At 42.5% G+C, this 27,937-nt stretch overlaps 1 protein-coding gene and 1 long non-coding RNA gene across 3 annotated transcripts; one reads left to right on the forward strand and one right to left on the reverse strand.

Moving 5' to 3' along the window:
• Positions 1-9,484: 9,484 nt before the first annotated feature.
• Enpp4 (ectonucleotide pyrophosphatase/phosphodiesterase 4) lies at positions 9,485-18,874 on the reverse strand. Of its 2 annotated transcripts, none has more exons than XM_052745399.1 (4): positions 18,722-18,874; positions 14,917-15,774; positions 14,412-14,582; positions 9,485-12,745 (listed from the first exon to the last, which is right to left on the reverse strand). In XM_052745399.1, the coding sequence occupies exons 2-4, from the start codon at positions 15,740-15,742 to the stop codon at positions 12,381-12,383; spliced, it is 1,362 nt and encodes a 453-aa protein (XP_052601359.1). In that variant the 5' UTR covers positions 15,743-15,774; positions 18,722-18,874; the 3' UTR covers positions 9,485-12,380. The 2 variants fall into 2 exon arrangements, with proteins under 2 accessions (XP_052601359.1, XP_052601360.1); XM_052745400.1 differs by lacking the exon at positions 18,722-18,874 and adding an exon at positions 18,542-18,710.
• Positions 18,875-18,998: 124 nt separating this feature from the next.
• On the forward strand, positions 18,999-24,798 carry LOC128114946 (uncharacterized). Its single transcript, XR_008219945.1, has 2 exons — positions 18,999-20,783; positions 24,530-24,798. It is a non-coding gene; the product is annotated as an uncharacterized LOC128114946 (long non-coding RNA).
• The last annotated feature ends 3,139 nt before the right edge of the window (positions 24,799-27,937 follow it).

Below are 27,937 nucleotides of genomic sequence, written 5' to 3' on the forward strand. Positions count from 1 at the left end.
CTGGCTGAGGGCAACAGCCTCTGTTTCAGTTACGCAGGTGTGAAGGGCCTAAGGGATTTACTCAATGATCTAATTTAGCTAGGACCCTCACTCTCTTTCAGAGAAATAACTTGCATGACCTCATGCCGGGGCTAGAAGCAGGACCAGGGTTCCCAATTTAGTTTACATGCAGAGTGGAGGTCAGTGGACTAATGGGTCCTCCCAGAGGGAAGCCTGTTGAGCCCACCCTAAGCAGGAAGTGGCTAAGGCAGGTTTCTGCATTGGCAAGCTCCTTACTACCACACTTGACCTTCAGCTGCGCAAAGTGTCTAGCTTCCTTCCTGATTGGCCAGTGCTATAGGACAAAGGTGGCCCCGAGTGCTGACTCTCTTGTCCGTATTTCAGTCTCCTCTGAATCTCACCCTGGTAGCTCCTAACTATGGGGTAGACAATTTTAGACTTTCAAAAAAGACACTTACAAATCTTGGTCTGGGCAGTTGGCTCAGTTGGTAGGGTGCTTGCTGGACAGGCATGAGGACCCGGGTTAAACATGAAAAAACACTGGGTATGGTCCAGGCTGGTAACCCCAGCATTGCAGCAGCAGAGACAGGGTCATTCTTGGGGCCCACTGATCACCCAGTCTAGCCGAAGGGTAGGCTCCAAGCCAACGAGAGATGCTGTCTCAAAGAAAATGGGTGGTATTCTTGAGGAGTACCACCTGAGATTCTCTGGCATCTATATGTATACATACCTAGCACACACATGCACACAAACACACATGAACACACACTTCAAAAAAATCCAGAAATCATCTGGTCACCAAGGACAGGTTAGACAAGCTTGGCTTTGTTCCTCCACATCGAACATAAACATAGCCTTGGAAACAGGGCAAGAGACTCTGAGTCTGTTAGAGTGTGGTGAGCTGGTCAGGGGCCCAAAGGACGGAGGGCAAGGCCCAGTACCAGGGCTGCACATATTCCTCACCCAAGAGAAGGTGGCAGCTGGTATATTCCCAAAGCCCAGCCTAGCAAGACGGTAACCCAAGTAAGCTTCTTCCCGGGACTGAAGAGGAGCCTCTGTGTCTGTATCAGGTAAGACAATCTCACTGGCCCCAACTGGGCGCCTGTTAAAAGTCAGCCCTCAGGACCGAGGTCCTTGTGCCGAGAGATGTGGCTAACAGAACCTATGAGAGGCCCAACCTGTGTATCCTCAAAGGCTTAAGACTCTTCCCCATTCAGAAACACTGGGGTGGAGCAGAACAGCTCTAAACGGGACAAAGTATACAGAAAGAAACTGGCCCGACAGCCCCCTGGTCCTCACTTCCTGACACTTGGCTCCTCAGTCCCCAAATGTCATGGATGGATGTGGACAGGTGGGTTATAGAATCTCCTTGTCCTCCTCCCTCAAGGGAGCCCTGGCAGCTCCCCTGGGGAAATCCTCCCATCCCCTGCAGACCAGACCAGGAGAAAAAAAAGTGACTCTTAGCAGCACACAAAGCACACCAGAGTCACACCACAAAGTCACACCGAAGTCACACCACAAAGTGACACCACACTGGGCCAGAGCTACATGCTAATCCTGGATAGCATGATTTCCTGCTGAGATGACCTGAATGGCCAAGTCTAAGCCTTTCCATAAGGTAAGAAAAAGAAAAGACAAACTTGTTTGGAAAGAAGAAATAAAATGGCCCCTGTTTTCAGGGAACATGGTCACGTCTGTAGAAAAATCACAAAAGAAACAAGTTTCTAAAAAACTCCTAAGACTAGTGTAGCAAACCACAGCATCAAACACGCACATACCAAATCTGCTTGTATTTTTGAATATCAATGGCATGTACCAAGACCAGTCACGTTCCTGTATATTAACAGCATGGAGAAGCAAAATTGAAATGTAATGCTGTTTACAGTCACTTCATAAAATTAAACAGGTATAAATATAACAAAACCTACCAGATCTGTATCCTAAAAATAATCAAATGCTGATGAAAGAAACTGAAGGAAACTTCAAAAGATAAAAAAAAAAAAGATACTCTATATTTATAGACTCAACATAATACAAGGTCAGGTCATCCAAAGAGTTACTCTTTATACAGACAAGCTTATCCCAACATTCGTGTGGAAAGGCACAGGCCCTAGAAGAGTTAAATCTACTTGAAAGAGACAAAGGAGAATTATTCTACCTGATATTAAATCCTGCTGTCTCAATGTGATAATCTGTGGAATTAATTAATTAAATGTGGAATCGACAGAGAGGGGAGCACATAGTTTAAGGAACATTAGAGAACCAGAAGTACATTCATGGAAATATTCTTGTGACTTTGATAGAGGTTCCAAAGCTTTGAATGGAAGAAGGACAGACTTCACAAGTGTGGTACCGAAGCAGCTAAGCATCCACAGGCAGACAAACTCACAGTCTTGTGGGAACCACAGTTCAGAACCTGGGCTGGAGCCACGGCTCAGTGTGTAAAGGCACTTGCCTGCAGGCCTGACAACCTGAGTTGGATCTCCAGCAGCCGCCCCCATAAGCTGTCCTCTGTTCTCCACGTGCATGTTATAGCATGCATGCATCCATACACACACTAGGAATGAATAAAACTTCTTAAAAAGTAGCTCAAAATGACGGTACATTTAAATGATGAAAAAAGTAGGAAAAAAATTTCAGAGTCTAAAATAAGACAGAGTTCTTAGACTTGTCAGCAAAAGTGCAATCCATAGAGTAAAAACTGGGGACTGAGAATGTGGCTCTGCTGTACAGGGCTTCCACAGCATGCAAGGGGCCATGGGTTTAGTACCCATCAGAGAGACAGAGACAGACAGACAGATGGACGGATGGACAGACAGACAGAAACACACACACACACACACACACACACACACACACACAGGTTATGGATGAGACTGAACTGGGAACTTGGCACCTACCGAAATGAACTATTTTGCTGTCCTGGGAAAGTCCATGTGAAGAGAACAAAGACCATCAACTGACTGGAGAGAAGTGTCTGCAAACGACACACCCAGCAAAGGACTAGCACATTCAATTTCAAGGCAGGCAAGTTTTCACCAGTGACCAAATGGGGCAAACACCGTTGTGTGACTGCTTTGCACCAGTGGCCACTGGGGAATGCAAATTAAAACCACAGAAAGTAACAGCATCTTTCAGAATCACTAAAATGTTGAAATGCGCTGTCGAGAGCAACCGGGACCCACAGAAACTGGATCACCCACTTGCTCCTGGCAATATAAGCAGAAGACACACTCTGGAGAACAGCAGTTTTTAGAAAGCAAACATGTGCCCCAGTATTTGCCCTGCTGGGGTATTTATCTCAAAGAAACAAAAACATCTTCACAAAAGCCAAGCTCTACATACTGCTCATACTGGCTTTATATCAATAGCCAAACCCTGGAACTGAATATCCTTCAAATTGTTGGGTAAACAGTGACTTAAAATTTTTTAAAAATCCATAGAAAAGTAGCAATAAAAAGAAGTTTGTTGAGATTTATGATGAGTTGGGGATGAATCTTGGGGAATGATGCTGACTGCAAAATCTAGTACTCCAAAGGTATTCACGTGACATTTTTGAAATAATATCATCTTAGAGGGTGACATTAAAAGACAAAGCAAAGGGACCCTTGTGTTGGAAGCATGCCATACAGCAGCTAGCTCCAGCTGCCCTAAGTGTACAGTGTCTCACAGCTCTGGAGGTGCAAAGTCATAGAGCAGTTTCAGGTGAGTTCTCTTCCTGGTGCTGATGGCCAACTCCCCATAGCCTAAGGCACACACGGGTTGCAGGCAGGTAGGCACTCTGCCCTCTTCTCCTCTAAAGGGACACTGATATCATTGTAGGGGCTCCACCTGGCCTCACTGGAACTTTTCAAACCCTCACTGGAAACTATCACATGGAATGGGGGTGAATTTTGAGGGGACACAAATTGACTTTTCAATGATCAGACTAATCTTGTTTCAAGTATTTATTTCATATATTAAGAGTTATTACATATAAACACGTAGCAAGAGTGGTTGAGAGACAGCAAGTTCCTAATTAATTGTTAGCCTTTGCCATGTCTTTTATACTGAAATAACACATCAGAGAACTTCTGCTCCAAAAAAAAAAAAAAAAAAAGAAAAGAAAAGAAAAAGAAAAAGAAAGGGCAGAATATGGACTCAGACCAATGATTCCACTAAAAGTAAGATAAAGGACTAGTCAGTGAATTATATTATCAATGTCACTCTCTGTTGGTAACAGTAAACTACAAGTTTTAAAATGTGAAAAAGGCTCTATTTCCTCCAAAGCTACAACCATTTGTTATTCTTCAATTATGAAAGGACTGAAAATATTTATGTGGCTCTTTTTTTTTTATTTTTTGTGGCTGCATTGTTCCAAATCATCAGTTCTACCATTATTGGTAACTGGCTCCCTGATTCACTGTTAGGTATAAAGAATATAACAGGTGAGAGGGCAGAGATGCCTCAGCGGTGAAGGGTGAATATTGTTTTTGCAGAGGAGGGCAATTTGGTTCCCAGCACTCATACTGTTGACTCCTAACCACCTGTAACTCCAGCTTCAGGGCATTCAACACTATTTTCTTGCCTGGACAAACCCGATCAAACACACATATAATTACATCAAAAATACAATGGCATGCACTAATATTTATGGGAATTTGCCATCTCCCAATTATGGTTCTAAGTATGTTATATAAAGAAACTTTAATACTTGCAAAAGCTATAAGGATTACTGATGCTCTTACTCCATCATATAGATGAGGATGCTGCGAGCAGGGGACTAAGTCATGTCCCTAAGATTAGGTGACTACTAATGGACTCAGAAAACGGCCATTTTACTCCATGACACTTGCTTCGCTCTCCAGTTAAACAAAAGTCATGAGTTCATACTCCTTTGTTTTTGAACTTAGAGCATTCAGTATTTCAGCATTTAAAGTATTATCAGTAGCTTTTCTCTGTGAGTTGGTTTACACATGTCACCGGTTCCAGGAAGTCCCCCTTTGTTCCAAGTTACATCCTTTTATTTAAATGAGTGATGAGTTTTAGCAAATTCTTTTTCCATTCTTTTTGCTCTATTAGTATGGATAACAGATAGATTTTTAATCATGAATGTGTATATGTGTGCACGTGTGTGTGTGTGTGTGTGTGTGTGTGTGTGTGTGTGTGTGTGTGTATACCTGAGTGCATAAGCACTTAACCAGAAGAGGCCCTCTGCAAGCAGTTGTGAGCTGCCCAACAAGGGTGGTGGGAACCAGACTCAGGTCCTCTGCAAGACAAGCACTGACTCTTAATCACTGAGGTATTTCTCCAGCTCCAACAAACTGACTTTTTTTGGGTGGAGGAGGGGGCTTTATTTTAGCTTGTAGGTTGCAGTTCCCTCACTGAGGGGAGCCAACTGTGCTGGCTAGTTTTATGTCAACTTGACACAAGCTAGAGTCATAGGAGAGGAGGGGAGGGAGCCTCAATTGAGAAAATGCCTCGGTAAGATTGGACTGCAGGTAAGCCTGTAGGGCACTTCTTAATTAGTGATTAGTGGGGGTGGGTCCATTGTGGGGATCAAAAAAATGTTGCACTACTATGGCAAACCCCACTTACTAAATAATCATCATTTTGAAATACTGAACTCAAGGATTTTTTTAATAAGAATAACGATCAATTTTTTTTGGTGATCTTCATATTTTTGGTTCCTTACTCCAGTTTCAATTAGTCTGTGTAAAACTGATACTATTTCTCATAGGATTAATGACACTATCTGGTTCAGGAGTTTCCTTTCTGGGAACTTTTTAAAAAAGTTCTGTGTTAAGTGGAGGCAGTTAAGACTTCCTACTTGACTTTATGGTAACTTTGATCAATTTTTTCAGAGAATCTGTCCATTTTATCTAATTGTCACATTTGTTGGTATCTTTTTGCTAAATGTAGGACTGTAGTGTGACTGCTCCCTTTTTAATTAATATTACTAACTTGGGCTATCTTACTGTGGACTTAACCATTTTACTAATAAGGCTATAAAAACAAGTTTGGTTTTATTAGCCTTCTCTGCTTGTCTTTTCTATTTCAGATTTTGCCTTTGCAATTTTCTTTTTCTTCTCACTAGTTTCCAAAAAGTGGCAGCTTAAATTGTTAATTTTGAACCTTTCTTAGGATAGCATTCCAAGGTTGTAACTTCCCCCCTAATAAGGCTTTATCTGCATATTTTAGAATTTAATAGGCTATATATTAGAATTGCAAAATACTTTCTCATTTGCATTTCTGACTCATGGTTTACTTCGAAGCATACTGTTTAATTCCAAAATATTTTTCCAGATTACAGTTACTGAGTTTAATTTGCCTTTGGTCAGAAAGTGTAATTTATAAGACTGCAATTCTCTGAGACTATTTACTAAGACTCTTCTGCGACAATGTGAACACCCTGTCTTGGTGATTCCATGTACTTTGCAGTTTGCACAGTAGTGTTTTCTCAATGTCTCAAGTGGTTGATGGCGAGTCTATTTCCTTGCCTGACTTTTTTGGTCTAGTTCTATCCATTAGAGACGAGTACTAATTTTTTTTTTTAGTTATGTTTAGGGATTCTCTATCTCCATCTGTTTTTGATGTGTGTTTGGGATGTGCAATGCTGTCTCTTTGACCACAATACAACGTTCCTCTCTAGCTTGAAATTTGCTCTTAAGAGCCCTTGACATTGATCACAGCTAATCCAGATGAGAGTTTCATATCAATTTCCATGTGTTCGTTTTCAATGTGCAGTTTTGTAGTTGAGGTATCTCTCTTATACACTGCTTATTGTTAATGCCTTTTCATTCAATTTCATTAACCTCTGCCATCTTCATTCAAATGCTTTGTTCCTTTATATTTAATTAATTGTCAAGTTTAATTAAATTTCCATTTTGCTACTTTGTCATTCAAGATAATTGTTCTATCTTTACTGGATTTGATATCAGTTTTTTTTTTTCACTTAAGAATTCATTTTTCTGTAAAACTTTCGTTGTTATGGTGGCAAATGTAACACTATTTTTTTTTTAAAAAAAGGACTGTGGTCTTTGCCTGATACATTTTTATACAATAGCTCAGAACCCTTTGAACTTGTTTTAAATACAGAAATTGATACAGTAACTATGGGGTAATAGATATGATGTTTCACTATGGCAACCATTTTAATACCTGTATTTATTCCATGACATGGTACTGTATATATACACAATAAAATTCACTGTGAAAATAAAATAATTAGCAAGTAAATAAATCATTCCCTTGTATTTTTCTCTATAGTTAGGAATTCCCTAGGAAATTATCCATTTCATGTGTATTTCCATATTTAGTTGTGCCAAAGAATGTAAAATGGATTCTTATGATTAGAAGCTAGGTGGAAACCCCTGGACTCTTTCAACCCCACTCTATGGTTAGTCCAGCTTCTTAGCCCCACAGCCTTTTTCAGAACGCACAGATGCCACTGGCTACTCACACGTAAGCGGCTCTCCCTTCTTTTCAGCCTTGGCCTTTTGCTTCTTCGCTGTCTTTGAACCTCTTCATACCTGGAGCACTAACTTTCTATTCTTTCCGGATTCTCCAGTCTTAGCAAGGGGACTGTTTGAGGCACATGCTCTACCATTAAGACAATAGAATTCTATACATCCTTTTACCAATTAAAAAACCAAACAACCAAGGAAGCAGGGCACCTCCACAGAACGTTTGAATGAAAAAAAAGCAATCAATTTCTTTAGCATAATCAGTTGTTTGGTCCACATGGACCTATAAAAAGAATGCCCTTTGCAGCTTGGGCTGAAGTGTTCTCTCAATGTCATGTAAGTCACTGTGGTTGATATCCTCGGGTCTAGTTCCTTTTTGGGGGAGGGGTGTTTCTAGTCTTATCAATTAGAGAGGAGTACTAAATTCTTCAGTAATGTTTATGGATAATTTCTGGACTTGTTTTGGAGCAAATAGCTACTGTCTTTATGAAAGTAAGGTTAATAAGCATGGCGGCCAGGAAACATATCCTAACTGCAGGACTGGCCATTAGGCTGTCACACAGGAAGGTGTGACTGGATACAGGTAGGCAGCTGGGTATTACCATCAGAGAGCTGCCAGCGGGGGACTCCCTAGTTTCAATGTACTGACGGTAGAAATCAGGTGTCAGGGGTTAATGTGGATGAAGATATTCAGGCAGGCAGAAGGCCTGAGCAACAATCCAGCATTTGCCTCTGAGCAGTTCTGATGATGGGACCCGAGAGAGCAGTAGCACTTTCGACACTGATAACCACTACACTCACAAATATTAGAATGTAAAATCAGCGTCTTATGTGACAGCACCCTAGGGCCCAAATGGATCTTGGGATGTTCACATATTCTCTCAAGCAATGGCTGAAGTATGTGTTGGGGGAGGGACAAAGTAATAATACCCAAGAACAGAACCAAGTTACACGTGGGGAAAGAGGTAGAACAGATATCCCAACTCTGGAAATGGAAGGCCTAGAAAGTGATCCTGGGTCCAAGAAACTCAACAGCAAGAGTTAAACCACAGGTGGATGTGAGCTGTTTGCACAAATTTCTCCAGTTTTCAAAGACCTCCGTTCCAGAGTAAAGAAAGACGAGTTTTCCCAATTCCTAGCAGAGTTCACTGAATATAACAATACTGAATGAATGAATGCTCTCCTGGAGGGTATGGACTTGAATCTATACGCTTTTGGGTAAGTCACTAAATGCCCATAGTTCCAGAAAAGACAGAGTTTAGATACAAATCCCACTGTTCTGTAATCAGTTTATAAAATTTCTTCCCTTTTATTGTAAGCCAGTGGATCTTAATTCTGTGGTGATAGTGTGTCCCCCAATATATTGTGCACTTTAATAAACTTATCTGGGGTCAGAGAACAGAACAGCCATTAGATACAGAGGCCAGAAAATGGTGGCACACACACCTTTAATCCTAGCATTCCAAAAGCAGAGATCTGTCTGGATCTGTGTGAATTCAAAGCTACAGTGGAAACAGCCAGGCATGGTGACACACGCCTTTAATCCCAGGAAGTGATGGCAGGAAGCAGAAAGGTATATAAGGCGTGAGGACCAGGAACTGGAGTCTGGTTAAGCTTTTCGGCTTTTGAGCAGCAGTTCAGCTGAGATTCATTCTGGATGAGGCTTTCAGTTTGAGGAAACAGGATCGGCTGAGAAGATTGGTGAGGTGAGGTTAGCTGTGGCTTGTGTTCTATTTCTCTGATCTTCCAGCATTCACCCCAATATCTGGCTCCTGGGTTTGTTTTTATTAATAAGATCTTTTAAGATTCATGTTCAGGAGGTTCCGCAAATTTATTCCAGCTCTCTTGCCAATGACGTCCTCATACTACATGTATTTTACGCTGTTTTAAAAACTGGCTGTTATACACTCTTAATCCTGGTTTTAAAATCTGTAATGAATATCTATAAAGGTCTCCACAGAATCGCTCAAGTCCCGACAATTCATCTTTCACAGTATGTAGATTTTTGTAAGAAGGTGACAAATTAGAAAGGCTGATAGTGCATTTGTTTGGGTAGACTTTATTTACATAAATTTTAATCAGAAGCAACGTCATTAGCTACAAGTTCAAACAATATGGTCAAAATGTATTTCCTTTAATTTAAGGCACTACAAGTTTCCCTAAAGCACTCACTGTATTTACACGCTGTTTGAGAAGGACAATAAACACACACTTTACAGCTAATCTTTGTCCTTCATTTGTAATGTTATAAATTAACAATGAAATAAACCACTCTACACAAAAGGAATTAAAGCCAATCATCCTTAAAGCTCACAAGTCGGGCAAGGGCCAGAAACACCCAAGATCAGTGCAAAGGCATTTGCTCCTTTCCTATTCCAAGGCTTTACCCATGGATTGCTAGAGGAAACTTCCTGGACAGCGGTGCTAGCAAGCCTCTGTCTACCCCTTCGCTCTTCCCGAAGAGAGTGTACAACAGACTGCTAACAGAACCGTGATCACCCCTCTACTGTGAAGTCAAGGCGCTTCATTCTGAACTGACCCAGAGGATTAACAAAACTACATCGACACCTTCCTATTGCCTTTGGGTACTGTCATCAAGAGCTAAGTATTTCCTGAAGCCAGTACTTTCTCCTGACCAGAAAGCAGAGAATTCTAGTTCATCATGTGATGACACGCACATGCAAACCTCCATGTCAAAGCTTCACTACAACACAGCTTCACAGAGCAACACTGTGGCCATGGGCTTTAACAGTGATAAATTGTTCTAAAGACACAGATGAATTCGCATACAGTTTATTATGATCATCTATTTGGTGAAATAAATACTATTCCTTGTTTCCTGAATAAGCACTTTATAAACATTACCTAGTTCTAGTATTCTGAGAATGGAAGAAAAGACAAAATCAATACCTCTGTTGCAAGGGCTGAGACACTGACAGGGCTCTCTTCCTATGCCACCCTTTCTAAAAACCCACTCATAGGCTGGACACTGTAGAAGCCACAATCAAGCTAAAAGTCACTGGAACCCATAGATAGCACTGTAGGACTAAGCCATCTTCAACTAGTATTAAATACTCTGCTGGCACACAGTTCAAATGGCCACTAATTTTTTTTCAAAGTGAATATGGCAGTTCATTTGTTATTTTCTTTGAAAAATGGAAATTGAAGTATGTAGGAATTTTTCAATTATTTGATCAACTCTTTATCCTTTAGTATCACCATTATATGTAATGAAATAAATCAGAACATTTATGAACAAATCAGTCCTGTTCCTAAAACACCCATTTTATGATTAACAGCATAGATTATGTATGTTGTACAGAGACGCCTCTCAAAAACCCCGATACTGTGGCACCGGCTATCAGACTTCAGAAAATCAGCAGTGAGCCAACACAATGCCATGTCTCTAGATGACTGAGAGGTGTCCTCTGTCATCAGCTAATCGGTGTTTACCTTCCTGTGCTGCTGCACACTTACTGGAGAGCCATCTTGTATCTTAATAGCAACAACCAAGTTTGTTTTGTATTGTCAAAACTTTCAAGGTCACACTAGTCCATGAACCTCTGGTCTTCTCTAATGGACATCATACAGGCTGTTTGTTCTAATAACTCTGGTTCTGAGGAACCAACTAGCCAGGGAAGGATCACAGTGCTTCCCGCCAGATCCATGGTTCTCGGGAAAGGTGTGGAGTCAACTGAGGCAGCAGTTGCTGAAGCTCTCCGCCCTCAGCACATGACGGCTGCAAAGGGCGGGAGACACCAAACTCGGGTCTACATTTCTTACCACTCTGCTGTACGGAAGGCACATCACAAAGTCTCAGAGGTAAACAGAAAAATCCTGACCTTGCAGCTTTATATTCAGGTCATATTTTTTTTTCCCACAGCATCTGAACACTTCCAATAACCATGAGAACTGAAAACTGTAACAGGAGTTTTAACTGTAATATCAACTTGGAAGCTGATAAACAACTAAGGTGTTTATCAAGAAGTGACCTGTCCTTTGGGCTGACCCTTTCCAGATGGCTGTGTTCTGGCACATAGTCCAGTCCCCTTTATAAGTCACATGACACCGACACAATCTCACACACATAAACACACTTGCACACACAACTTACCCAAAGACATTAAACACAAATAGGGAAAAACAATTTTCCTTGAAATTTCTTACTAACAATAGTATCCAAAACAAACAAACAAAACCACGAGGTCTTGGTACATAACCCAGGCTGGACTGGACTCAGTCTCAAAGTCCCCGCCTCACCCTCCCAACTATTCAGCCTACAGGTGGTCACCACATGCCCAGCTCCAAGGACATAACTTCTGGGGTATCAACAGCTAAGGGACGTAACAAGGTCAGACTTGATATTACATAGTCTTAGTTGGTTTTTGTTTGTTTTTAGCAGCTTTACTTAAAATGATTTCTTTGTATGTTACAGCTATACTATGTGGCTAATCAATTTATTAGCCATCACAGAATTTCCTACTTCGAGGATTTTCTTGGGACATACACTACTTAAAGGCAAATATAAAAATATAGGCAACTTTTTCTCCAGGGTACACAAAATTCACAATTTACATAAATATCTTTGTGTCATTTACAAATATATAAATCTGTTAGAAAAGCATGCCTATTAAGTTCTGGTATATTTTCACTTAAAGTTAGATATTTATTGAAAAAGAAAGAAAGAAACCAGAGTGTTTTCTCCAAGGCTCTTTCTTGTTAGTGAAGCAGGTGGTTTTAACTGGTCTGCCAGTACTCTACTACTGTCAGGGTCATTTACATCGGGCAACACACCAAAATGAGACACGAGAGAAAACAAAACAAAACAGAGTACTTTTAGCATGTCTGTCTTCTCTTCTGATATATATCCTTCTACGGCTGCAACACTATGCCTTGCACGGATCCTTAGTTTTGAAATTAGTAAGACACCGTGGGCTACCCAATTAAAGGATCATCATCATCCTCCTGCAGCTGAAGGCGGGAAAACGGACGGGAGGCAGGTGTTCTGTTCTGCATGAATATCATGAGGCCTGTTAGCAGGGTTAACACCAACAGTGCGCTGACAACAATCCCAATGACTTCTGGGAGGTTAATGCACCACTGGTCCACTAACAAGCACTTGGTGTGGCTGAAGGTTCCATTATTGGGATGTGGTTTCAGTCCCAGGATGTGGCACATCATTGGGTAGATGTCCACAGTGTTCATGGTGCTCTGCTTGTAACCTCTTCTAAAAGCAGGACCATGGGCGGCAAGAATTGGATGCATAGTCGGCAGAGAATTGTCATAGCCATGGTCACCTACTGGGAAAAAGACAAAATTATGTCATTAAACAACAGTCTTTTATTAAAAAATAACTTGTTCACTACACATGTACCAGCTTCTTGCCAGCCCAGCCCCATCCATCAAGATTCTGGCTGGCTGCAATACAGAAGACAGAAATGACCTCTGTGTTTCCTTCATCTTAAGCTTGCCCCTTTCCCATGCACACCTCTCTTCCCAGGGAATCATGGCTTTAGACCTTAATACTTCTCAACCTGATGTGCATATGTATGCGTCCACCCTAACCCTCTTCCTTCACCTACCCATCCCCAGGCTAGTGGTAAAAACTCACCATCAACAGCACGGGTAGCTTAAAAAAGTGTGGAAGTGCTGAAGGTCCTATAGAGCTGAGGGAGTGCAGGAGAGAGCACTGGGGGAGGCTGGGCCTCCAGGCTTAACTGTCTCAGTTGTTCCAGTAAGAAATACCATGGCACAATGTGTTTACTGCCAGTTAATACATACCTCAAAAACTCAGGAAGGGCAGATAAGTGAGGATTTTAGGGAACGCATCTGTGTACTGAATGTAAAAGAAATCCAGACAACTCCAGCTTGTAACTCCACCAAATGTCTGACTCAAAGAAAAACATGGCTAATCTTCCCTGATAGAAACCCAACACCAGACTCTTCAGCTTAGCTCTAACAACCTTGTCTGTGAATGTCTTGAATTTCACGAATTTCCATTTTAGGGATATGGAAGTTTGTTGCAATGTTCTGGGATTGATATGACAAGTCCCCAGTGATTCCACTGTAATTAAAATTTTAATTCAAGTAAGTAACATGGAAAAAGTATTGGGAGGGGAACGTGCCACAAATAACATTTGTTGATACTTCCATACTGACGGATTGTGATGCCTTTGTTCTCTGTTCTGGATTTTCCAAGTTTACAAAGTAAGAATTTAAAACAACATAAATAAGACACAAACCCAGTCTGTCTTACCCTTGCCTGATACTTCCAAATTCCTACCCATAGTCTTTCACCTGTGTTCGTAAGTCAACCTCCACTTCTACATACCCCGCTTCAATTAGTTTACTAACCACAGCTGCTTTCATGCTAGAAAAAGAGCTGAGTACTGAAACACAGACCAGCTGGCCCACAAAGCCGAAAATATTTATTATCTGGCCTTTTATGGAAGTTCGCTGACCCCTGCAATGTATTCCAACATCAGAATTCTTGAGTCATAAAATTAAATACAAAATACAGATGAATAACCTTCATCTGAGAAAAGACCAGTAACTCACCCTGTGCTGCCCACGTTTAGGGAGCGGTTGTGATGTTTCTACTTTGCTAACTTAGTTGACTGCTCCCTCTGTTTTCAACTCTTGCCCAGTGACCCACAGACCACAGCACACAAGGAAGTGATTTCACCATCTGGGAAAGTCTAAGGGTCACTGGGGTGAACTCTTTTTTTTTTTAAATACACGTGAGGAAAAGGAATTAGAAAGTGAAACTGCAGCTTTCCCACAAAGTTGCCCAGCCTCCTAATGGAAGAGTGAACTGTGGCCACTGGAAATGGCTAGCAAATGAAAATCACGTGAGAACTACCTTTGCCAAACTGAACCGTATAAACATAACTGAATCAGAGTGCCCACCTTCCAAACCCAGGTCCCAATGTGTGGTAGAGCCTTGAGTACAGAATAAATACTTACGCTTTAATAATGACTTATTTAGTACGATTGTCCAGCCTTCATCGGCAACCAAAATAATCGGCTGGATGCGATCATTGTGTCGGTAGTGAAATCTGTTAGGAATTTCTTCTTTGAGATAAACAGTCATGTGAGGGCTACAGAGCTTCAGTTTGTCATAAACCTCTGTTACATCTGTAAAAGGGATACAGAAGGAAAACTGGTGGCTGACTTAGAAGCAAAGCTGTATCTGACTAGCATAAATAGGAATACATACTGGACAATGTCATCTGATTAAATTACTTTTAATTCTCAAAACAGCGAGTAATTATGTGACAGTGTCCGAGATGGGCATGAACACACAGGGACTTTCATTAACCCCCGTATCTATTTCCATTATGTGGCCTGTGCTGGTTGACGTCGAAAAGAGACAGCTTTACACTGAGATTCCTAAGCAAATATGAACGGTGTATTATGACTGATCCCATCACTGAAAGAAATGTCTATCTTACTTTAAACAGCTACTTACTTATTTTGGGGAGGATGGCGGCCACAGGGGTTAAGTCTATAACCGTGTAGTTTGAACGGTCCAGGCAGGAGTCCAAATGTATCAGTCTGTTCTCAGAACACTGCGTCATCCCATGGTCACTCGTGATGATGACATTAAGGTTTTCCCACAGTCCTAACACCTTGAGTCTTTGAACAAGATCACCAACAAGGCCGTCTATTTCTTTCAATACCCTGCTCATGTTTCCTTTATCTTCAGGCCCGTACTTGTGGCCGCTTGCATCTGGTTCTTCCCAGTAGAGGGTTGCAAAGGTGACTGGTGGGTTGGAACTGCTGAGCCATTCGGTAACATTATTTAGTCTCTCCTCAAAGGGCACTGAGCTGCTGTAATTCATAAAATAGGAAGGTGTAGTATTGTGAATGGGCACATCAGTACCAGGCCACATAGCAGCAGCACTTGATCTGTTTTCTTGGAGCTGATTGGTCACCCAGATAGGCACTGCCCCATCCCACCAAAATGGATCCTTATCATTTGATTCAGAAAAATGTTTCTTTGTGACCTCATCATACATGGAGTTGGCCACAATGCCATGGCTTTCCTCATATAAGCCAGTCACGATGCTGTAGTGGTTTGGAAATGTTTTTGTGATAAAAACGTTTGTAACATGTTCCACCAGGACACCTTCTTCGATGAAGTTCTGGAGGTGAGGAAGGTCATAGTTCTGCAGGTAGTCGGCTCTAAATCCATCAAAGGACACCAGGAGTAACTGAGGTGTCAAGCTATAGGAAGAGTTACCTCTACAACCACTGAGAAGCCCCAGAAATAAAAGTATTACTAATAACTTCATAACGAACACCTTGAACACAGCAGCCAGGGCTCCTAAAATATAAAAACACAATTCATGTTTAAGTTTCAGAAATTTAACCAGCAGAAGAGAATGAACATTTACAAATCCTTTACATACCAGCTTTACTGATTTCAACTTAGAACTTCAATTTAGAGATAACAAGAAAGTTGAAACACAGAAAAATTGCCTTTACTTGTCCAGTTTCCTATTGACACCTGTTCCACACATCATCAAGCTCTGGGGGGAAATGGAACACATTTTGGTCCCCATAAACATTCCTGCTTGTCTATTTTGCTCTTTCAGAACAGTAAAATTATTCTAAAGGTTTACGAAAAATAGATGAAAACATAAAAATGATTCTTTTGTTCAAAACACAAATAATTCCAAGCTTTTGGGAGTTTCTCTTAGTTTACTTTAGTCCACATGCATAGCTGTTAGAATCCTACCAAACTGGCTCATCACCAGTTTGTATTTAAGAAAAAAAAACACAGCAATAAAATAGAGACAAAATAAATGCTACCCAAGGGGGGAAATCTCATCAGACACTTGCTCCAATTTTGACATAAAGCTGACTAACAGACAAGTTTCTAAGGACTTGGATGCACAGTAACTGGAGAAGGAATTTAAGTCACTAAAGGCATTTCCTCTCTATCCCACCCTTAAACTCGATCTCACTGCTTCAGTTATGACTGTTTTTCCTAATGTCCCAGGGTCAGAGTTAGTCTTAATTACGCTTTTAAAAAATGATCCACTGGTTACTGGATTGATGATATGGAATTTTATAGTGTGTCTAAAATTTTTCAAATACAGTTATGTCTGATAGAGAGGTGACGGGACAATTCAAGGGATGCTGCAAAGACAGCTGGGTGGCCGGCCAACATGCAAAAGAATTAACATGGTGCTCCCGGCCCCTCCCATGTGGGAAAGTTAACTCAAAACTGATCACAGACCTCCATGAGAGCTAAAGCTGGGAAGTTCTTAGAGGAGAATCTAGCAGCAAATCTTCAAAACCTTTGATTAAGTCCAAAACTTAGGTGCCATGCCCCCAACACAAGGGAAAAAGGCATTCACAAATGATCACCTCAGTTACCATTCTATTAAGATGAAATGCTTAGAAGGTGCAATTCTACAGAACTAAGACAGCATGGATAATTACTCAGGGGTAGGCTTGTGAGAAAGTGTCAGTAAATCCCAAGGGGGAGGTTTCTTTTGGGGGTGGTGAAAAGTGTTTTCAAATTGACTGTGATGATGGTTATAATTTCATACGGCTGCATACATAAGTGAGTGAATTCAATGGTATCTTATATATCAATAAAATTATTTTTAAAAGTGAAACTTTATTCCTAAATGCCCCACCACAAAATAGCAAAACATCTTTATCATCTTATTTTGCCTCAAAAAAATGGTGTGAATTGTGCATCTTATAATGCAGATTTGGGTGTTTTAACATGAGAATATTTTCTACTACTTCCTATATGCAAAGCAATACCACATAACAAAACCTGTGTTTCCTCTTCTCCCACAAAATACAAATGAAAAATCTTTCTTCCCCAAATTCTGGATAAAAAGGATATTCAAAACACATATTCTATTATAAAACCCAGGATTGGGAAAACTCAGCACACTGGACAGTCCTTGTCTTTAAGCTTACCACATTATGTTTCATTTTATCACCAAGTCTTAAGCTGTAAACAAACCACCAGCAAAAAAGGTCCTCACACATTTTCATAGAATGAGAAAGCCATGGTTCCAAGAATAAAATTATAAAGCATTGCAAGAGATTCTGTCATTTTTCACACCAACAAAAACCTCAAGGGAATAAAAAAAAGCAGACACATCTGGACTGCATCCGACAGCTTGACAGTAACTGGAAATACGATGTAGTCTCCAATTTAGGAGACAAAACATCCCTTAGCTCCTCTGGGTTGACTGTCTTGCCTGGGTGGAATGCACGTCAGCCAACTCTCACTGAATTACCTAGAGCATCACAGGCTTGGGTTGGAAGAGGGCAAGGTAAAAGCCACTTTCCAGCATTAGCATTCCATCTACTCTGTGGTGCAGGCAAATACAAATGTGGCTTTCAAATAGCGTTATCCATTGTCACCTGTGTGCACAGTAACGTAACAGGTGGCTTACCCAAAGATTTTTATTAAGTGCTTAACAATCTAAGGGAAGAAACCCAACTCCCTGAAAAGCTTCCTGCGTCTTCAAAGAGTCTATTCTAAATGGCTCTCCGCTGTTCTAAGCCACATAAGACTTTCTAACCTCTTCGAGTCAGTACATCTATCTTGCTGTTTATAAAATAAGGTCCCTCTTTAAGTCCTCATTGTAGGTCCAACATAATTTCTTCCCAATTATACTGTGTAAAACTGACTCTAAAATTAGTTGAGGGAAAGGGACGGGGGAGGGGTGGGGGGCAGGGGCGCAGCTCGGAAAGCTTCGAGCTCCCTTGAAATTGGGAAATCTCTGGGAAAACGGGAAGAGGGAAAACCGCACTGCCGCGTTCCTGCAGCGGACTGCCCTGCCCTCTGGAGACCTACCAAAGGTGCACCGGAATTTTCCGGTCACTAGCTGGGCAGCCCTCAAGGCTCAGGGCTGGGAGCAGCACGGGACCGGTTGTTTGTGCAGCGCCTGACCCAGCATCCGGCATCTCCCTCGGCTCCGTGTCTAGTTTTTTGTTTTTTTGTTTTTTGTTTTTTTTAGGACGGGAATACCATTCGACAGCACGACAAGCCCAGGGCGGACACCGAGGCAGAGGCCGCCAGGCCCGCACTCCTGTCCCCGGACCCCCGTCCTCACCTCCCGTCACAGTTGACATCCACCTGCCGGGGGACGCGCCACCTCCCCGCCGCCCCGGGCACCCCACGCGCGTCCCCGCCAGGCGCCGGGAGCCTGGCGTGGAGCAGAGGGGAGCAGCGGGCTCTCACTGTCTCGACCCTCCGAGCTGGGGAAGGAGCGGCATTTCCCTTCGGGACTCACCCGTCGTCGCCGCGGCCACCTCGGTCGGGCGCGCGGAACTCGGCGCTAGCGGAACCGCGCGCTCCGGGGCACTGGCGGGCCAGGCGGACGCGGGCCGAGCGCGGCTCGGGCGAGCGCTTCCTGGGACGCCTGCGCAGTAGCGGACGCCCACCCCCCGGGGGCCAGCGGGCACCGCCGAGAGCGGCGCTGCGGGCGGCCCAGTGAGACGCGGACGTGGATTGGATGCTCCAGCCAGCGTGGATGGGACTCCCTTTCCCATTGGTTCGTTTCACCTACCCCCCCCCCCCCCCCCCCCCCGGAGACAGGTGGAGTTCAACTGGACCTAGGGGAAAAAGGTTCGCTCCTCTCTCTCCTGCCGTGCCCTCGACTTACCATCCTAGTCACCGGTGCCCAGTTCTAGCCAGAAGATGAGGAAGTCCCTTCCGCCTTCACTTGTATAAGGAAAGAAACTCTGAAACAACCAGTTGACTTTCTCTGGACGTGTTTCTGCCTTTTTGAATTCCTTTTCTGTTATATACTCTGGTCATCTCATCCGGACATTCATTCTGTTGAGAATAAGGTGTTGCCTGCGTCTACAGTCCCAAATGAAAGTGAACTAGGGTCCTCAAACTAAATTTGTTGCGGTTTTCCCTGTTCACACCGCTAAGATGTGTATGTGAAATCATGGTCTTGCCTTTAAAGAGGGTAATAGTCGAAGAGCTGAATAATCCAACTTCAAACTTAAGAGACTTGCCAAACAGATACATTTATTTAATATTTGTATTGCTCAGATGCAGTTGACAGAGGCTAGTATTTTTTTTCTTTGTATCTGTAATGCCCAAAGATGAACCTGACATTGAAGTATTCAGTCTTTGTTGGATTTAATGATTATTTTAAAGTACTCCGAGTTTAATGTCCCTTTCTCTGTTAAAATGCAAATGTCCAGAGAATATTTTCATTACTATACACCAGATACTCAAAAAGGTACAAAGAAATGAGTTAAGGGTATCATAATCGTATACTATATCCTGAAGTCTGAAAAACTTAGCTGTGAACCCAGTAGCTGGATTTATCGGGTCCTTGCAGCCTTGGTCATTAAATGTCAAAGACTGAATGTGGTATGTTGGTCAGAGTTGAGAGGATAGCCATCACTAAGGGCATGGGTGCACTCAAGGAAGAAATCTGAATCTGAGTGTGGTTTGTTCATTGTTAGTTTGCCTTGATAAATTGATTCCAGTTTCAAGCCTCAGATAACCCTGTGCATTAGGAAAGTGGAGCATCCTGGATCTACAGGTTGTCTTTGCTGAAGTCTTGGTAGAAGCTATCTAATTCAGCCCTAGAATCTGCCAGCACTGACTAATCTTGGGCACTTGCCTCAACCTGTTCGAACTCCATCTCTTCATCTGCACAGAAAGTTCTGTGGTACCAACCTCCCAGGATTCTTGTCAAATAAGTTCAGTAAAGCAGATAAAGCACTTGGCATAGTCATTGATCGTGGTATTAGCTGTGACTGTCATGATGACGACCACTCAGAATGGTAAGATTGAGTTCCAGGAGAATTTATGTAATATACAGTTTAGCAGCACTTAGATTTTCTGCATTTGGGGACTGATTTTGCAGATTCTGCTGCTTCCTTACTGGGGACACAATTGCTTACAAAAGAAAAAGCAGAATTGAGTGCTGTATGGGTGACACCTGTAGTGAAGAGAGCAGTGTGCTGGTCACCAGGAGAAAGAAAAGCTCCCTGATGCTGCTGCCTGTGTGGGGATTGGCTCAGAGACCCTTGCAGTCTGGTTTCCTCCACTGGAAGATAAAGTAGTCAAAAACAAAGGGACAAAATGGTTCCTTTTGGCACCAGACTCCTGTTATCTCTCATATTATTTCCCTTGTCAACTGTTATTGAAATCTTGTGTCAAATAAGCCTAAATGATAAGGGTTATTTGTTTCCTTGTAGAACGAGAAATCCAGAAGGAAGGTGCACTTCAGAAATCGCTGACTTTGCAGCCCAGCTAGGGAGCCATTACTCATGCACACACCACTCTTTCTCTGCCTGGAAATGAATTGGCATCTGGTTCCTTTCATGGTAAAGATAACTACTTGCAGTTTTAGGAGTAATAGGAGCCTTTTTTTTCTTGCTCTTTGGGTAATATAAAGGACTTCTTGGAGGTTTGGTCTCTTAGTAGCGCCACCAGCTTTTCAGTTAGACTAGTTGCTGTCTCACATGCCCAACTCTGAGTAAGGAAAAAACAGGAACAGTTAACTACCAGTCTTTCCGTCCACACCCTAACCTGAGCACTGGGAAGGAACTGTTTTTCCCAAACTACTTCTTTATTCCTTAGAATATTTGAGATGGAGTGGGTGCTGGAAAGTCCACTAAAGTGTCCTTCTAGATATGTAAAGGTAAAAGAATGTGACATTAATACTGATCTTCATTTCTAATGTAATTTTTTGACATAAGTATTGCTTTATTTAGGTAGACAAAAGAATAACATTCACTTAAATATTTTTTCACCTCAGCTTTTTGAAAAGAGAGTTTTATATAGAGAGCCTTTATGTTGTAGAATGTAGTTTAAGATGTGTTACATTCATTTGTGTTATGGAACATTTGTTTAATGATGCATAGATGTGTTGCATTCTTTTATATTGCATTTTTTTAGCTCTGTGAAGCTGTGATACTTTGCCTGTCTAAAACACATGATTGGTCTAATAAAGAGCTGAATATCCAATAGTGAGGCAGGAAAGAGATAGTAGGCAGAGCTGCCAAGCAGAGAGAATAAATAGAAGAAGAGGGTGGAGGGAAAAAAGGAGAAGGAGCCGGGCGGTGGTGGCGCACGCCTTTAATCCCAGCACTTGGGAGGCAGAGCCAGGCGGATCTCTGTGAGTTCGAGGCCAGCCTGGGCTACCAAGTGAGTTCCAGGAGAGGCGCAAAGCTACACAGAGAAACCCTGTCTCGAAAAAACAAACAAAAAAAAAAAAAAAAAAAAGGAGAAGGAGAGGAGGACTCCAAGGGCCAGCCACCGAGTAACACAGCCAGCTATGGAGTAAGAAGGAAAAAAAAAAGAGATATAGAATAGAGAAAGGTAAAAGCCCAGAGGCAAAAGGTAAACAGGATGATTTGAGAAAAGCTGTCAAGAAACAAGCCAAGCTAAGGTCAAGCATTTATAAGAAAGAATAATACTCTGTATATTTATTTGGGATCTGGGTGGTGGGCCCCTCAAAGAGTAAAAGTAAAGAAAAATCCCTACATCTTTGAAAACATTTTGTGTTAGAGACTGCAAGGAAGCAATAGTCTAAACTTATTCATAAATGAATGATGTGTCCTAGAAAGAACTGGCCAGGCTGAATTCACACAGACTAAAGTCCTTGTCTCCAGAGGCAATGCCAGATTTGAAAGCAGCATGTCAAAGGCTGTTTCATTTTCTTCCATGAATTAAGTTCAAGATTTTCCATCTGTTCATTAACTTAAAATATTAAAATAATTTTATTCTGTTTTCAAAGCTAAGGGTGTAGATCTCTAAGCACACCGACTGATGCCTAACTCACTGTTGGCAGGAGTTAGGTCAGAAGTTACAGGAAAACAGTTTCAGAGCAAAAGCCACACCCTGGCCAAAGCAAAACAACCCCTGCTCACTGTTCTAATAAGACGGTCACAAAACACAAAGAAGTGAGTCAACATCAAGTCTTCAGGGGAGTAGCTGAAAGTTCAGATTCTGATGCATACTGGATGTTTATATGAAGAAAACATAATGTAGGTTTTGTTGCAGCTATAAGGCACAAAACTACCTTATGAAACATGGCTCCATGGTAATTTTGAGAGCTCAGGGAATGAGATTATCCACCTACCTTGCTTTAAGCAATATTAAGTTTGAATAATCTCAGGAGAAATGGAGATTCTCCTACATTGCAACACTGTTTAAAATGATCCTGCATCATCTATTGTGACATTTCTTCATCCTAAGAGATAGTTCTCCAAGTATGTAATAAAATGAAAGAAAGAACACAAGTTCTCTGGAGGCTTTCTTCTCTGGAGAGCTCATTCCACTCCTCCTCCCCCCCACACACAAGAAATGAAAATGGGTAAGATTCAGTCCCTGCCCTCATGGGGCCTCTAGTCCAAAAGGATGAATAGAAAAAAGTATTATTCTGGTGTTCTGCCTGCCCTGAATTTGTTCTTTTACTTATGGTTCTAATGGAGACTACCCACTTTCATATTTTAAGGCTTTATTTACATTATTTTTAATTACGTGTATGTGAGTGTCTGTATGTGCTTTGTGCAAGTGAGGACAGGTGCCTAAGGAAGCCAGAGGCCCCAGGTTCCCCTGGAGCTGGTGTCTCAGGTCGTTGTAACCTGCCTTTGTGGGTGCTGCAAACCTAACTCAGGTCCCCTGAATGAACAGTACATGCTCTTCACCACAGAGATATCTCTCTGGTGCCCCCTACCACCGTTCTTAGCCTATGAGAGCTCAGTTAGGCTAGCCATAGTACTCCCCTTTTCCCCAGCATGGACTCCTAAGGTGCCAGCTGTCTTGGTTTACAGTGAATTGAGGACTTTCCTAGGGTATGAGATTGTTTTTATATAAAAATCAGAAGAGTAATAAACAAATTGGAGTGAGTTAGTCAAAACTGACCCTAGCCTGGCCTGTTGGAGCAATTCCACACCACTACCCAGAAGAATTTGTTCAATCAAATTTGCTCCAGTCCAGTCCAGAACAGCACCGTCTCTAAAACACTGGTTGCAATAATTAGAAAAGTCAGTGTTTCAACACGATTGCTACATTGGAAGGCTGTAAGCCTGGAGCTGATCCTGGTCAACCTTGTCCCTGGAAAGGGACGGTCTGCTGGGATCTAAGCCAAGGCAGAAGAAGCAGAGCCAAGAGTTGGAGCCCAACACTTGAGGACAGTGACTACTCGTATCCAAATTCCCTTGCAGCTTCATTCTGAAAGCAGTTTGCATGCCTAGTAAAGTATTTATCATCATTATTATTATCATTATAGTTATTATTATTGTTGTTTGTGTGTGTGTGTGTGTGTGTGTCACAGTATATATGAAGGAAGCGGTCAGAAGACAACCTTACACCTTGTCAGAGGCAGAGTCTCTGTTGTTGTGCTGTGTACACCAGGCCATCTGTTCCATAACTTTCCAAGGGTTCACACGTCTCTGCCTCCCAGCTCACCGTAGAAGCATGGGTATCGCAGGTCCTCTAGGCAGCTCCAGATTGTTTGAGTTCTGGGGATTTAAACTCCGGCCATTGATTGCAGCACGTTTTATCCACTGAACCATCTCCCCAGCTTTTGAGAAACTCTTTTTTTCTCAAATGAGTCAGAACTGAGTTCCTATTGCTAAAACAAGGATGAGAAAATCAAACCTATTAGCTTGTCCTATGCCATCAAGTACGGTAAGCGCTTTTTTTCTCAAATGAGTCAGAACTGAGTTCCTATTGCTAAAACAAGGATGAGACAATCAAACCTATTAGCTTGTCCTATGCCATCAAGTACGGTAAGCGCTCTAAGAGAGGAACCAAAGAGCAAGAGGTTACATTCAGCTGCAGAATACAGGAAATGAACCTGTGATGTTACGGAGTGATAAGATAGCATGTAAGTTAATTAGTCACAGAATATCAAAAATACTATACAGAGAAACAGAAAGTAGATGCTAAAGACAGAAAGAGATCTCCAGAGAAAGGACCCCCTGCTCCTGCAGCCTAGGGGAGCAGTCTGTGAAACAGACTGGTTGCTGCCAGAGCTCCCGGGATGTTTGAGTATATAGAGCCAGCTGAAGAGGCCTGGGTGGCACCTTAGCAAGTAGCTGACCTCTGGCCCTTGTTGCAGGTAAGAAGGAATGGGAGGGCTCACCCTGCCTTGTGCTTCCAGCACCCCACGGAATCCAGGACTCTGCAGGAGGAGGAACTCCATTGTGTGGGTTCTATACACTACTAAACAAATTTGCTTACAACCAGCCATACAACAGTTTAATTTCATTATGTTTCAATGGGAAAGACACTCCATTTGGAATCTGTGAATAAATAGTATCTCTTCTCAATTTAAAGGCTCTTGACAAAGTGGCTTACTTCTAAATAAAATCTTATGTCTGTAACTTTGTCATCCTATGTTTTCTAGTCATTTGCTTATTCTGTAGTTTTTCCACTGGGGAGACTCTCCTCTCTCTTAAACTGTGGAACTGCAGTAACTATTCTACCTAACGGTACAATTAAAGAAAATCTATTTAACGCATAAATCTTCCCCTGGGGCCTCCCTGTAATCTCCCAGATGAGTATAGAATATCCCTTAAGATATGTGTCAGTTTCAATTCATTTAAGTTTGGATAGATGAATGTGAAACTTAACTAATGCATTTTCCTACTTGTTTGTTTCTCAGATGTGTTGAGTCATTCATGACTTCTGTTTAAGCTGTCCCAAATTCCCCCCCTAAAGATTTGCACCCAGGAAATCACGCGCAGCATCTGAGAACCTGTGCCTTTCACAAGCCGTGCTTTTCAACCATCAAACCTAGCATTCTTCAGGCTGGCTCACCTGCTATGGGCCAGCCTCTAGAGATGCAACTGCAACGGAAAACTGGCACCCAAACCAAGATCTTCTCACCTTCCACACCCACATGGTGTGTCTCCAGCACTCGGGCATTCTTGTCTTAAGATATTTCACTATCATGCTGTTTTGAGTGGGAAATGTCTCTCATAGGCTCATGTGTTTGAACACTTGGCCCCAGGTTGGTGGTGCCATCTGGGAAAGTTCTAGAACAGTGGCTCTCAATCTTCCTAGTGCTGCGACCCTTTAATATAGTTCCTCGTGTTGTGGAATGTTGCTGCTTCATGACTCTCATTTTGCTACTGTGATGAATCATAATGTAAATGATTGTGTTTTCTGATGGGTCTGGGGTCACAGCCCACAGGTTGAGAACCATTGTTATAGATCCTTTTAGGAGAGGAAACCTTGGTATTGAGAAAGCATGTCACTAGAGGTGGGCTTTAGGAGTTTGTAGTCTCACCCCACTTCCAGTTTACTTTCTGCATGGGATTGAAGATGTGACCCCTCAGCTGCCTGCTCCAGCTGCCCACTGCCATGCCTCCCCACACATTATGGACTTTCTCTCTGGAAATACAAGCTAAGATAAACTCTTTCTTGTAGCTGCCACCCATGTCTGAGTGAGGGGCTGAGGATTAAAAACAGAGACAAGACAGCTGGTCATTCGTCTCAGTAGAATGCCCAATGCCATTTATTGAAGAAGGGAGGAAACCTTAAATACAGGCTTTCAGCATAGTGGGAGAACCCCTGAGGGCAGAAGTTCGCTACAGATGTTTTACATTCTTGCATCCTAGCTGTTTACATCAAATGCAGGACTGGCAGGGAATTAGCATAGGGAGGACATCTGATCAAGGTCAGCAAGCAAGGCAACAGCTCCCCAAGGAACGGTGGGGGTGGGGGTGGGTGTCAGGGCCCAACACTGTAGACCAGGCTGGCCTCGATTTCACAGTGATCCTCCTGCCACTGCCTCCCAAGTGCTGGGATTAAAGGCATGCGCCACCACCACCCGGCTGCCTTTAGGTTCTTACCTCCAGTTTCTGCCCCGACTCCCTTTTATGAAGGAAAAAATCATTGCCTCCCCGAGTTGCTTTTGGCCATGGTATTTTATCACAGCAACAGAAAGCACACTAAAATATCCATCTGTCATGTCTACACAGTGTGTTTTCTTAATATCTTCCTTTAAGATCTGTAGTCTCCTAAAGGTCTGCTTTAGTTACCTCTTTAAAGGTGCAATCTCTAAGTAGAGTTACATACAAAGACGCTCAGTATCAGAACTTCATCCTATGAATTTTAGGTGGGTGGGAATGTAATTCAGCCCACAGCATTACCTGTAGATGTAACCAACCGTCTTATTAAATAAGAAACACAGAGCCGATTCAGAGAAGAAAGCCAAGAGGTCAGAGCTAAGAGCCTTACCCTTCCTGCTTCAGCCAAGAGAGCTCTCCGAAAAAGGGACCTACTTCCTGTGTGTATGTCTTTATATAGTCTAGCTGTTCTGCCTTCTCATTGGTTGTAAACCCAAACACGTGACTGCCTCTTCACTGCCTGTATGTACAGCCCTGCAGGTCCTCTATGGTATTGAGATTAAAGGCGTGTGTCTCCAATGTTGGCTGTATCCTTGAACACACAGAGATCTACCTAGCTCTGTCTACCAAGTGCTGGGATTAAAGGCGTGTGCCACCACCGCCACACTCTTGCTATGGCTCTAATAGCTCTGACCCCCGGGCAACTTTATTTATTAACATACAATTAAAATCACATTTCAGTACAAGTAAAATACCACCACAATTACCCACCCAAAACACTGGCCAGTCTGCTTGCCAACATGATTTAAATGCTTGCAAATGTGACCTGCCTCTTGTCTATAACCCACACAAGCTGGTGAGTGTCATATATCCACCTGCTTGCTGTCAGAACCCACTGATTTCGCCTGGGTGACTAACCTTTGTGCTAAAGAAGTCCTTGGCTGCTTAGCCCTGCAGCCTGGCTGCTGACGTCACAAGCTTACAATGCTACCCTAGAACTTGCTTCCCACCTCCTTCCAGTGACACTTCCTCCACTCCTCTCCTTCCCTGGACCCCAAAGTATCTATCTCCCCAGTTCCTGCTTCCTTTCCTGCTACTCGCTGTCTGGTCTCTACCGTGAAAGCAGAAGAGCTTTGCAGTTACAAATTCACTTCCTGCGGCTCATTGTCTCTCATCACCTTCAAAATATCTTCTTTATTCTTAGTAATTTTATGCACGTACACAAAGATAAATGACCATGTCCACCCTTCATTTCCCTTCCCAACTCCCCTGTGCCCCTTCTTCAGCAGCTATCAGCTGCTAATCGTCCCTCAGTAGAGGGGTAGGGCTTGGAGATGAGATCATCCCCATCTACTCAGGAATTTTGTCTGGTTTTATCTTATGCAGGTAACCACAGTTGGTGTGAACTCATGATTATGGAGGCCATGCCATATCCAGAAGACAGCATTTCAACACTTCTCCCCATGCCCCAGCTCTGATATTAGTTCCTCCTCTTCATCCAAGCTGATGAGTCCCTGAGCCTTGCCTGGGGGTGCAGGGGGACTTGATGCCCCATTTAGGCTGAGCGCTCTAATTCTCAGCACGTTAATGAAGTACGTGTCTCTGTATTGCCTGCTGCCCACTGCAAAAGGAGCCTTTCTAACCAAGGTTAGGGGTAGCCCGGGTTTATGGGT

Source organism: Peromyscus californicus, unplaced genomic scaffold, assembly GCF_007827085.1.
Source record: "Peromyscus californicus insignis strain IS unplaced genomic scaffold, ASM782708v3 Scaffold_19__1_contigs__length_69161282, whole genome shotgun sequence".
In the NCBI taxonomy this organism is placed as follows: Eukaryota; Metazoa; Chordata; class Mammalia; order Rodentia; family Cricetidae; genus Peromyscus; species Peromyscus californicus.